The sequence below is a fragment of the Loxodonta africana genome, chromosome 7 (assembly GCF_030014295.1).
Source record: "Loxodonta africana isolate mLoxAfr1 chromosome 7, mLoxAfr1.hap2, whole genome shotgun sequence".
Lineage (NCBI taxonomy): Eukaryota > Metazoa > Chordata > Mammalia > Proboscidea > Elephantidae > Loxodonta > Loxodonta africana.
This window is the reverse complement of record NC_087348.1, coordinates 30,761,334-30,774,874: the sequence shown is the minus strand read 5'-3', so window position 1 is coordinate 30,774,874 and position 13,541 is coordinate 30,761,334. Positions and strand designations below refer to the sequence as shown.

The 13,541-nt window shown below is 35.3% G+C and overlaps 1 protein-coding gene across 1 annotated transcript; it reads right to left on the bottom strand.

The window, feature by feature from the left end:
• Positions 1-9,481: 9,481 nt before the first annotated feature.
• LOC100677134 (olfactory receptor 8J3-like) lies at positions 9,482-10,782 on the bottom strand. Its single transcript, XM_023542043.2, has one exon. The coding sequence runs from the start codon at positions 10,627-10,629 to the stop codon at positions 9,598-9,600; it is 1,032 nt and encodes a 343-aa protein (XP_023397811.1). The 5' UTR covers positions 10,630-10,782; the 3' UTR covers positions 9,482-9,597.
• Positions 10,783-13,541: the final 2,759 nt, after the last annotated feature.

Genomic DNA, 13,541 nt, shown 5'->3' with positions numbered 1-13,541 from the left:
TTTTCAAATTTGTTAGAGTACAATTTTTCGTAGACTTCTGTTATGAATCTTCTAATTTCAGTTGGGTCTGTTGTGATATCATCCACCTCATTTCTTATTTGGGTTATTCGCTTCCTTTCCTGTTTTTTTTTTTGTCAGTTTGGCCAATGCTTTATAGATTTTGTTAATCTTTTCAAAGAACCAGCTTTTGGTCTTGTTAACTCTTTCAATTGTTTTTCCATTTCATTTAATTCTGCTCTAATTTTTATTATTTTCTTTCTCCTGGTGCCTGAACACTTCTTTTGCTGCTCTTTATTTGTTCAAGTTGTAGGGTTAATGTTTTGATTTTTGCCCTTCTTCATTTTGGATGTGTGCATTTATTGCTATAAATTAAGCTCTGAGCATAGCTTTTCCTGTGTCCCAAAGGTCCTGGTAGGATGTGTTTTCATTTTCATTTGATTCTATCAATTTCTTTATTGCATAATTAATTTCTTCTATAACCCTGTAGTTTTGAGCAGGGTGTTCAGAGTCCATGCGTTTAATTTTTTTTTTCCTTGCTTTTTCTCTTATTGATTTCTACTTTTATTGCTTTATGGTCATAAAAAATGCTTTGTAACATTTTGGTGCTTTAGATTCTGTTAAGCCTTGCTTTATGACCTAATATGTGGTCTATTCTGGAGAATGTTCCCAGTACATTGGAAAAGGAAGTATACTTGGCTGCTGTTAGATGAAGTGTTCTATATAAGTCTATGAGATCAAGTTGGTTATTATGGCATTTAGCTCTTCTGTGTCTTTATTGAGCTTCTTTCTGGATGTTCTGTCTATCCTGAAAGTGGTGTGTTGAAGTGTCCTACTATTATTGTGGAGCTCTCTATTTCTCTTTTCAACACTGTTAGAGGTTTTTTTTTTTTTTAATGTATTTTGGAGCGCTGTCATTGTGTACATAAATATTTATTACATTTATGTACTCCTGGTGTATTGACCCTTTAGTCATTATACGGTTTCCTTCCTGATCCTTTTTGGTGGATTTTACTTTAAAGTCTATTTTATCTGAGATTAATATTGCCATTCCTACTCTTTTCTGATTGTTGTTTGCTTGAGATATATATATATATATATATATATATATATATATATATATTTTCCTTTCTTTGAGTTTAATTTTTTTGTGTGTCTTTAAGTCTAAGGTGTGTCTCTTGCAGGGCAGCATATAGATGATCATGTTTTTTTATTCATTCTGCCACCATCTGTCTCTTTATTCATGTACTTAGTCAATTGACATTCAGTGTAATCTTTGATAGGTATGAGTTTAGTGCTGTCATTTTGATTTTTTTTTTTTTGTGTGTGTGTGTGTGTGGTTGACAGTTTTTTGGTTCCACTTAGTTTTCTGTGCTGTGTCGTATTTCTTTACGGATTTTCTTTCATCTTTTTCGTTGTTGTTGATTTGGTATTTGCCGATTCGTTACGCTTCTCTTTTATTTTGATGTGCAGTATTGTTAGTTTCCTTTGTGGTTACCTTAATATTTACCTCTATTTTTCTGAGTTTAAACCAATCTTTTACTTCTTGATATCACCTTGACTTCCTGAAAGTTCTATAACGACATTATTTAGTCCTTTTTTGTTTGTTTGTTTTGATGGTGTTTCCTTTTATGTATTGATGTCTCTGTTTCCCTATTTTCAGTGTTTTAGCTTTGTTTTATTTTTGTGACTTCCGTCTCTGGGTTAGTACCTGGTTGTTCTGTTCTGTGTTGTAGTTTTGGATTGTTCCCTGATGTTATTGACCCTCTAACTGGAGGACGTCCTTTAGTATTTCTTATCATTTTGGTGTGGTTTTTACAAATTCTTTCAACTTCTGTTTATCTGGAAACGCCTCAATTTCACCGTCATATTTGAGAGACATCTTTGCTGGCTATATGGTTCTTGGCTGCTAATTTTTTTTTTCCTTCAAGGCTTTGTCTACGTCCTCCCATTGCCTTCTTGCCTGCCTGGTTTCTGCTGAGTAGTCAGAGCTTAGTCTTATTGACTGTCCTGTGTAGATGACTTGTCGGTTGTCCTTAGCTGCTCTTCAAATTCTTTCTCTATCTTTTGTTTTGGCAAGTTTGATTATAATATGTCTTGGTGACTTTCTTTTGGGGTCTACTCTGTGTGGGGTTCAATGAGCGTCTTGGATGGATATCTTCTCATCTTTCACAATATCAGGGAAGTGTTCTGCCAACAAATCTTTAACAATTCTCTCCGTATTTTCTATTACCTCGCCCTGTTCTGGTACTCCAGTCAATCACTAATCAGTTATGCCTCTTGATAGAGTCCCACATAATTCTTAGAGTTTCTTCATTTTTTTAAATTCTTTTATTTGATTTTTCCTCTAATAAATTGGTGTCAATGATTTACCTTCAATCTCACAAATTCTGGTTTCCATTGCCTCAATTCTGCTCCTCTGACTTTACTGAGTTGTCTAATTCTGAGATTTTATTCTTAATCTTTGGATATCTGTTTGTTTTCTCTCTGTATATTCTTTCAGCCTATTAAATTTGTCATTATGCTCTTGTATAACCTTCTTAAGTTCATCTGTTGCTTTGTCTGTGTGTTCCTTGGTTTGGTCTGCATTTTGCCTGATCTTGATGATCTCTGTACGTTAATCTTTTGAATTCTACCCGCACTAATTCCAAGACTGTTTCTTCCTCCAAGAGTTTTCTTGGTTCTTTGTTTTGGTAGCTTCCTGAAGCCATGATGGTCTGCCTTTTTGTGTGATTTGATATCGGCAGTTGTCTCCAATCCATTAATAAATTGTTATATTTATTTATTTTATATTTGCTTACTGTGTCTTAGCTTCATGTTTTGTTTTGTTTTGGTATGCCCAAATAGGCTGCTTGTGTGAGCTAGTTTGATTATTAGAGTTTTGAAACTCTCACATCCTGTCACCAGGTGGTTAGAGCTGCTGCTAGGTGTGTGAGCCCAGGAATCTCTTTATTTTCTTGTATGGGTTCAGCTCAGGTGTCCAGGTCATTGGTCAACTTGTACGTGGTGCAGGCTGTCACCTACAGTCCCAGATGGGTGGGGCTACTTAGGGGTGATTGGAGCAGGCACAAATAACTGGCAGCACTAGGGGCTTAAGTACTGAGCAAGGTAAGGGGGCTGATGGCTGCCCCTGAATGGTTGGGTGGAGCGAATGTCCCTATTCCCTAGAGCTCATAGATGGATGGGTTTTGTACCAGACCTTGGGCACCCAATGCTGTTGGCTGTAAGAACTGGGAGGCACCAACTCTTCTCGGACCCCTGTCTTCAGTGGCTAGGTAGAGTGGGTGAACCCACCAGTCTTCAGGCCCTTGATGTGGCTAGATGAGGACCCTGCTTAATGGGTATGGTGGTGTCAAATGTCACAAATATGCCACTCCCCCTTAGCTGTTGCAGTTGAAAATAGGCTTCAGGTACATACCCTGTTGTACTATGCTAAAGAGGGGGTACACATTAAAATCAGCCCACACAGTTCTAAGCAGGGGTAAAAGGCATTCAAAATCCATGGACCCTTTATGCCTGTGAATAGGCAAAGGAGCTGTGCCTGCTCTGAGGTTCTAGTTTAGGGGAGCCGGCAAACTATTTTTTCCTCTTTGTTATTTGTATGTTAATTTGTTCCCTCTCCAAAGTTGGAAGAATGGATCAGTGTGCTTGATGGATCTCACTTCTGTCCCAAGGGGCTTGTCAATCACTGAAGCTGGCCTGGAATCAGAGCAGAGCAGCAAGGGGGCAGGTGAAGGGGATAGAGGTACTTCTTAGGGGGACTAAGGGTTATTTTGATCCTGTGTGGTAGGTTAGATGCTTGCATTTAACTTTCTCAGTCCAGTACCACTTTCCTTTGGCTCAGAAGTCTTGTGCAGAATCTCCACTGCTTGGTTTCTCTCAATGTGAAAAACATATCCCAAGCTCTACTGCTTGCCTCAGCCCATGTGTGTAGGCCAATTCAGCCTGAAGGGTGCCAACCAGGTCAAGTCTGACAAATCCTCACTCCTTCTGAGCTCTCTCTCCTCCCTTGCCCCTCAGTCAACATCTCAACTTTGTCTTTGATGTTCAGGGTTCCTAGATTGTCATATATTATCGATTCACTTGTTTTTTTTTTAGAGGTTTGTTGTAAGATGTACCACAGTGATCTTCTGACTACTCTACCACCTTGGCCCCACCTTTGTCCTTTGATTTCTTGACTGATGCTTTCATGGGCATTGATTCTGGATTCAAGTAAAATGAAATCCTTGACAACTTCCGTCTTCTTTCCCGGTTATCTTGATGTTGCTATTTTGTTGCTGTTGTTGTTTTAGTTTTCTTTATGTTGAGGTATAATGCATACTGAAGGCTGAAGTCTTTGATCATCAGTAAGTGCTTCAAGTTCTGTTGATTTTCAGCAAGCAAGGTTATGTCACCTGCATATCAGAGGTTGTTAATAAATCTTCTTCCAATCCTGGTGTTGCTTTCTTCTTAAAAAATTGTTTAATGTAAGAACTAAAAATGGCTAGCTCTAAGGAAGAAACAATGAAAACTCTTCTTAAGACATTTATTTACCTCATTTCATACTCATCAATACCTTGGTATGGAGATAAAATTGTTATGTTTTACAGTTGAAGAAGCAAAGCCTCAAACAGGTTAAGAACTTAAAGCAAGGTCAGATGACTAGTGTGTAGTATACATGTAGTACATTCATGGTTTTCTGACTCGGAAGTACAGAGTTTCTCATCATTTTTCTCTCGATATACCCTGTTTATTCTGTGGTTGGATAGTTATATTGTCTCTATATTTTGCTTGATATAATAATGAAATGTACATCTTCCAATTTGTAAATTATATGATTGAAAACAATACATATATTCATGTTTTTACATATATATTTCTAGATTGAAACAGAACTGTTTCAAATAGATTTGGATCAATTAATGTTGCTCTAGTTTTTTCTCTACCATTACATTTTAATTTAGGATGACACAGATATAGAATTAAGAATTCTTATAATTAAAACATACACATATACTTACTATTAAAACATGGATACATTTTATCTCTTTTCTCTCTCTAAATATCATTTCTTATTTATACATAAAAAAATGCTTTCTGAAAAAAAACTTATAAATTTATTTATAACTCTTGAAAATAGCCATGAATAAATAGTGTATAAATTAGAGTTAAAAATTCACTAAAGTCTCTTATGTACTACAGCTTGTCTCAGCAAAAGTTGTAGGTTATGATTTATTTCAATTGACATGTTTATTGAACAACTACAATGGGGTAATTAACAATTTTCAAAAAATGTAAATTCAATTTTATTGTATCCCCAATAAATGTGTCAAATTTCCTCATGGGACCCTGAAAAAGGTGATTTATTTTTTTATTTTTTTTTATGTGTAATGACCAACATGAACACTGAAGGAAACATAAACCTTTTAGACCAGAAATCCCAAAGTGGGAAAGAATGCTGATTAAAAATTGCTAAATTTAATTTGCAATCTACTAATGATGCACGAGCACGTTTTAAGAAACTCCGTTCTAAACTAGCCCCATCTTCATAAACACAAACACAACTACCACTTCCTAAAAGTATCTCCTAGCAATTTCTTCCATCTGCCATGAAATTTTCTTCACTGCTTTTCCATCATAAAGTGTACTTATCTCTTTATACTTAGGATCTACACCAATGATTTTATTGTACATGTCTATGAAGAGAAAACAGAAAACTCCATTTATCCCCCCTTTTATAGATAGGTAATCAAGTTTCTGTTAAAATTGTTAAATATATTTAAGTCTACAAGGAATTTATCATCCTTTGGGTAAAGGTATATGATGCTTGCCATTTTTCCCAAAGGAACTTCTTGCATGAAGCTATGAGTTTAGTAAAAATGCTTTTCTCTCATGCTCTGTTATAGTCTTACACCACATTCTGTCCATACATTCTGATTAACTGCACCTACAAGTACATTCAAATATTTTAATTTATTGCAATAATGGAGATCTTTCATTGAAGAAGGTAGAACGATATAGCATAAGAAATACAAAAATAGAGTCTAAGTCCAGATCCATGGAGGACAGAAATGGTTTGAACTCAGCTACTAAACCAAATGTTGGTGGTTTGAACACACCTAGCAGTCCCATGGAAAAGTCCTGGCAACCTGCTTTCAAAAGGATTATAGTCAAGAAAATCCAAAGCAGAAGTTCTGCTCTGTAACACACGAGGTCACCATGATTCAGAATAGACTTGATGGCAGCAGGTTTGGTTTTGGGGTTTAAAGTTTGAGTCCTAATAGTGCCCACCCCAAAACCAAACCTGTTGCTGTTGAGACAATTCTGCCTCATAACGACCCTATAGAACAGAATAGAACTGCCCCATAGAGTTTCCAAGGAGTGCTTGGAGGATTCGAACTGCTGACCCTTTGGTAGCAGCCGTAGCACTTAGCCACTATGCCACCAGGGTTTCCTCAATAGTGCCATGTATTAGTAATTAAGTAACTTCTGTCATATTACTTAATCTTTCTTAGTATGTTTGCTGAACTATAGAATAAAAAGAAGCCCTGCATGCAGAGTTAGCATGAGAAATTAAAGACTGTAAACCACACTTAATTTGCAAATTGTGAAATGTTTTACTGATGTCGTATATTCTCTTCTGTAAATTTTCAGTTTGCTTCATAGATCAATGAGAAACTTGAGGAAATGATGTTAGGAGGACAAGACGTATTTCTTGAAAAAATATCATTTAGAATGAGAGATATATATTTAAAAAAAACCTTATGTTTCAAATCTATATTGAGAATTAAAGTAAGAAGAATACAGTAGAAAGACTGATTAATAGTATGCCTTTAAGAATTGAATTCGTTCTATCACCTGCTAGCTATTGTTAATCCTGGACCCTGGTGAGTTATGTATTCAATTTCTCAGTCTCCATATCTATAAAATGTTCTAGTACATATCACAAGGGATTGATGTGAGAAGTAAAAGAAACTACTTACATCGCATATCAATACATGTAAATATTGAGCTAGAATACCCATGCTAAAGAAAGGTTGCCACCTTGATACACGTAGCTCTTAAGTCTACAAGAGAGTCAAAGCAATCATAATTCATATTAATTGGTAGCTAGGTGCAGGTAGAAGTCTAAAAGCCTTCTGGGCCCCACCATCTGCTATCCACTCAATCATGAAATTTCAGCATACCTAAATAACGGTTTCAGAATTGTTAACCTCTACTTTTTACTCACATGAGAAACAACTTTATAAACTAGAATACAATATTATATGATATTACTTTGCCTTTAGTCTTAACACATTCCACTAATTTCCAAAGGTACTTTGTCAACACCTTTTCACCCACCCAATTTGGTGAGATTGGCCCATGTATTTGCAATATAGTGAGGTTGTCTTGTCATATTCTGCATTCCCTTCTGAGATCATCTGGCCTCCTAAATGATTTATTTTAGTTTGCATTCATTAAGATTTATTCTTTGTGCTGTAAAATTCTGTGGGTTTTGACAAATGCGTACTGTCATGTATCCATCATGAAAGTATCATGCAGAATAGATTCATTGCCCTAAAACATCCCTTTTGCTTCACGTACTTGACCTTTCCCTTCCACCACCCATGGCAACAATTATTAATTTATTGTCTCTATAGTTTTGGCATTTCCATAATGTCATGTAGTTGGACTCACAGAGTATATACCTTCGTCTGAGTGGCTTCAGTCACATCAATATGCATTTAAGGTCCATCCATGTTTTTGCATGGATGGAAGGCTCATTCTTTTTTTATCACTGTATAGTATATCATTTATGGATGTTTCACACCCCGATTGCTTCCAGTTTTTTTAGGTGTATGAATAAAGCTGTTATAAATATTAGCATACAGATTTTTGTGTGGACATAGTTTTCAAATTTGTTGAGTAAAATCCTAAGAATGTTATTGCTGGAACATATAGTAAGATTATGTTAAGATTTAAGAGAATTTGCCAATTTGTCTTCCAAAGTTGCTGCAGCAATGAGTATTCCTGCCTGCCACCAATGAATGAGAGTTCCTGTTGCTCCACATCCTCACTGGTAACATTGATATTATCAGGTTTTGGGTTTTTTTTTTTTTTTCAGATTTTAGTTATTGTAATATATTCTAATAATGAAATACTTTAATGCTTTGAACTAATTTTTTTTCATCACAAGACATAATATTCAGGAAAAATGTGAAATAACATAGCATGTAGAAATCGTAATACTGTTTAAGTTGAGGTCTCCAGTCAGGAGTTGCAAAGGCAGAAATTTGAGTGAAAGCAATTTATTAGAAGTTTTTCCCACTGAAGAATCTTGGTGATGGTTAGAAGGTGAGACTGGAAAGGGAAATAGTCAACTCCGGTGGCAGTATCAAAGTCCTATGAAGGTTAACTTTGGTTATATCCCAGAGGAGAAAAAGGTAGTACTTCCAGAATGACTTCTGGGAAGAACTTGGTAAATCTCACCAAAGTAAGATAATTTACTCTGCTCTATTTTAAAACTTATTATAAAATTAGATAAATGAGACAGCACATCATTGGCATAAACATAGATACCTGCATCAGTGGAATTGAATTTAAAGCCAAGAAATAAAGCTTTATATATATGAGCAATTTCTTTTTGACCAAGACATCAAGGAAATTCTGTGGGAAATTTTTAGTCTTTGCATCAGATGGTCCTGGGACAACTGGATAGTCGTGTGCAAAAAAAAAAAAAAAAAAAACTTAGATCCTGGCATTCACTTTACACATAAATTTAATAAAATGGGTCATGGGCCATAGGCAAAAATGTTAAGCATCAAAATTATAAAACTTCTAGAAGGAAACATAAGAGAAAATTTTTATGACTTCACTTAAGCAAAGATATTACAAATGTAATACCAAAAATACTGATATAAGAAAAAAAAATTGATAATCCTCAATAATGAAGACCTTTGATTTTCAAAATGTATCACTTAGAAAATGAAAAGAGAAGCCATAGAATGGAAGAAAGCATTTGCAAATGCTGCACGAAATCATTAAATTAAAACCACAACAAAGTGCCAGTACACACCCATTCAAATGGCTCAAGTCAAAACAACTGACAACAGCAGATTGGCAAGTATGTGAAGACACTGGGACTCTCACAGTCAATATATATATATATATTCTGTTGCCATCTGGCCTATTCCAACTCATAGCGAACCCTCTTATATGCTGGGGGAACAATTTATTCTTAAAAGGATTAATATAGACTTACCAATTGTCCCATCAATTCTGCTTCTAGATATCTACCCAAGAGAAATGAAAAATTATGTAATCACATGAGACTGCTACTCAAGAATTCATAGCAGCATTATTTGTAATTGCCAGAAATTGGAAAAGATCCAGGCATCGATCAAATAGTAAAAAAATAAATAAAATGTAGTGTATCCATTAAAATTTTAAAAAGGAGCAAAATTCTGATCCATGTTGTGACATGAAAGAAAAGCAATATATATATATGCATATATACACATTAATGAAAGAAACCAGACAATGACATGTATAATTCAATTTTTATGAAAATTCCCATTACATTAATATTCTGCAATCTACTTTAATCCCTCTCTTATCACTTACTAAACTAGTCTAAAATTACATTGGTTTAAAGGAATAGCATGGGTTTGACAGGAATCTCTTGAAGGCAGCTATCACATCCTTATTCCTCAAGCTGTAGATCATAGGATTCAGCATAGGGATCACCAGCGTATAGAACACTGAAGCCATTTTATCAGAATCTAATGAATGGTGAGTTTTAGGCTGCAAATACATGAATAGCAGTGTTCCATAGAACACTGTGACCGCCATTATATGTGAAGCACATGTGGAGAAGGCTTTTTTCCTTCCTTCTGATGAACGTATTCTGAGAATTGACAAGACGATGTTGGAATAGGATACTACAACTACAGTTATGGAGAGAACCAAATTTGTAGCTGCAGAACTAAAGATTACTATTTCTGGGAAGTAAGTATCAGAGCAGGACAATACTAACAGGGGAACAGTGTCGCAGTAAAAATGGTTGATAACATTGGAAGAACAATAAGACATAGAAAATACACAGAAAGTAACCACAATAGCTGTAGAAAAGCCATAGACGTATGTGATGGATACCAGCAAAAGACAGATCTGTCGAGATACCACCTCCATGTAGAGCAGGGGGTTACAAATGGCCACGTAGCGGTCATAGGCCATCACAGCAAGCATGAAAACCTCAGCTACAATGAAAAACAAGAACCCACCCATTTGGGTAGCACATTCATAATAAAAAGTGGTTTTCTTCTTTACTAAGAAATTGGTCAGCATTTTAGGGGCAATGACGGTAGAATTGCCAAAATTGATGATAGCCAACTGTCGGAGAAAAAAGTACATGGGGGTTTGAAGGCGAGAGTCCACACTGGTGAGGGTGATGATGACCAGGTTGCTTACCACGGTCAGCCCATAGATGACAAGGAAGCCAAAGAAAAGGGGGATCTGCAGCTCCAGATGGCCTGAGACTCCCATGAGAATGAACTCCATCACCCGGGTGAGATTTTCAGGAGCGATGTAAGAGTTTCGAAATTCATCTGGTTGGAGAATAAAGAGAAAACGTATTACAAACATTAAGGAATTACTTTCTAGGACTGCCATTAGATGACAAAGATAATTCCCTGGGTGAGATTTTCTTGTATCATGTATTATTCTAAGTCAGTTATTGAACTCAAACCTCTAGTTATCATAAAAAACAATCTAGGAATTCTTTCAACTGTACTCTTCCACATATAAGCTTATTCTTATCCTATACTGTTCTGCAATCATTTGAGACAGAGAAAATACAAAAAAAAAAAAAAAAAAAAAAACCAAACCCAGTGCCAGCGAGTCGATTTCGACTCATGAGAGAAAATACAAGTATGGTAAATTAAAGAGACGACCCAGCCTCATGCACTATTTCAAGACATGTACTTTCTCACAATATTATTAAAATTTGAATATTTTACTTACTTGCAAACATTTTAAATCATGATTAATATCTTAGGTCTCTCAATTGCATATGAGAAAGTCTTGAGAAGTGGTTGGTCATCAAATAATTTAATGGTTCCTTGTGATGTTTCATCTGAGTTTTCATGACATTTGTTATGCATAGACAATCCTAGACACTACCCTGACTCATTCTCTGTAGTCTATCCTTTTATAACTTCTATTAGATTTATGTTGATCTTGCTAATTCTATCATGCATAAGTGTTAAATATTTTTTTCTCATTGTTTATTTCATTACCCCTGACAAAAATATATGGAGATGTGCCTTCAGATCGATTTTTTAGATCAATGATGATCTGTTCAGTTTTGTTTTTTAATGATATCTACCAATTTTTATAACATAATTTCTGTAATTGCCTTCCATTGTAATTTACCATATACCATTACTTTTTCCTTCTCTTTCATGATTTTTCTCTTCTTGCTCCCAAGATTATGCAATTTCTCATATTTTTCCATTGCATTTTATTTTGGATTACTATTATTTAGTGATTAGAAATAAAAATACAATGGAGTGAATATGAAGAAAAAACTTAATTTTTAATACCTTAATTTTTTTCACATATGACATATACTTGCCAATCAAGTGTTATTATAATATCCTAAATACTTTCCTAGATTTATGTGTTTCAGGGGTGGTCCCTTGCCCCTAATGAAGCCGATTAGAGTCTCTCCAGTCACAATTGATAGTTCCAGTGGCCCAAAGTCTCACTACAGCATTTGGACTTAAGTTCTAGAGAGTCAAGGCTATATGATCTTGGGGTCTGAACTGTAAAATCTCAGAACTGTTGAAAGTAATATCTTTCTTGACCCTGCCCCTTTTTGTTTATTCTCTCTTTTATAGATAATAAAATTAAAAAAATAGAAATTCATTCTAAAGTGAGAAAAAAAGAAAAAGACAAGTAAAAAAATCAGAGAAATAAGACCAAAATAAACCCTCCCATTTTTATGCATTTGCTGTCTGTTTATTAAATCCAACATCATTCTTTCACTTGATTTCTTTGGAACACCTTCTTCATGTATTTATCACATATTTGTTGAGTTTCTACTTTGTACCAGGCAATGGTCCAGCTGTAGATAAATCACTTATTCCTCACTACATGGACCTTCCATTCCAATGATGAGCAGCAGACATAAAGCCAGTGAGGAAGTACATAACAGTATAACTGAAGACTGTGATAGTGTAGTAAGTTAATTAAACAAGAAGATATTTTGGGAGAATTACTTTATGTGTGATATTAAGAGAAAGTTTCTGAGAGGCTTCCATTTGAACCGAAATCAAGAATGAGAAGGAAACTGATGTACAAGGAATTAAAAAAATAAAGCAGGGGTGCATTCTTACAAATTCTCTGTGGTAGAAACGAACTTAGGTGTTTGCTTTTTTTTTTTTTAATTGTGGTGACTGAATTATAATAAGAGAACTGAAAAATAAAAGTAGGATCATATGATGCAGTGAGGCATTGGTAGTTCCATGGTAAAACCCTTCCCTTCCTTATGGGAGACCAAGGTTTGATTCCCAGCTAATCACGTCCTGCATGGCCACCAACCTTCTGTCAATGGAGCATCCTGTTATGATGCTGATCAGGTTTCAGGGAGTCTTCCAGACTAATATTTGATGGCAGTGGGTAATATTTGCTAAGAAGAAAAGCCTAGTGATCTATTTTTAAAAATCAGCCAATAAAAACTAGAGGCATCACAATGGTTCGAACTGTAACTGATCAGGCAGCATTTCCTTTCGAGTTGGAGCCAACCCAACGACAGCTAACAAGAACAAATAATGTAGTTCACAAAAAAAAAAAAAAAAGATTTTACTCTAAGTAAATTGTAAGCCATTGTGAAGTTTTAATTTTGGTGAGTAAAATGATCAGCTTTAAGTTTTAAAAATACAATAAAACCTTAAAAGCCAGAACTTGAGAGAAAGGTCTTATTTTTCTAGGACTCGGGGGCGTCTGCCTTTGACAGGGTGCCTACTATGACTCCCTATTAAGAATTCTCCCTCCTTTCAGTGTTGAGTTTTTCTCCTCTGACAGGTTTCTACTTTACACAGGTCCTGACTTTTGCAGGTTTTACTATATTATTCTGGCTGTTATGAAGATAATGAATTGTAAGATTAAAGAAACTAGGCAAGACATTGCTATAAGATTACTGATGAACAAGAGTGTTGGCTTGGTTCAAAGTGAATGAGTGAAGGTAGAAAGAAAGAGGTAAATGCGACGGATAGGTGGGAGTAAAAGCAAGATGCTTATGATGCCAAAACAGTTACAAAGCCTGGAAACAAACCTTAGTTTAAGCATCATATTATTTGATTATTCATAACACCCAGAGTTTTTCAAAAAGTAAATTGAAATGGCTCATTTTAAATACATAGGTTTTGGATCTTTTAAAGCCCATTTTACATAAATGAGATAAATATTTTCTACCCACCTCTAATGGAAAACCTGCCTCTGGTTCTTAGTGAGCATCACTGTATGACTTCAATAGCAAGAGGGGGTGGGCTCTAGAAAACTTTGAGACCTTATCTCTGAAA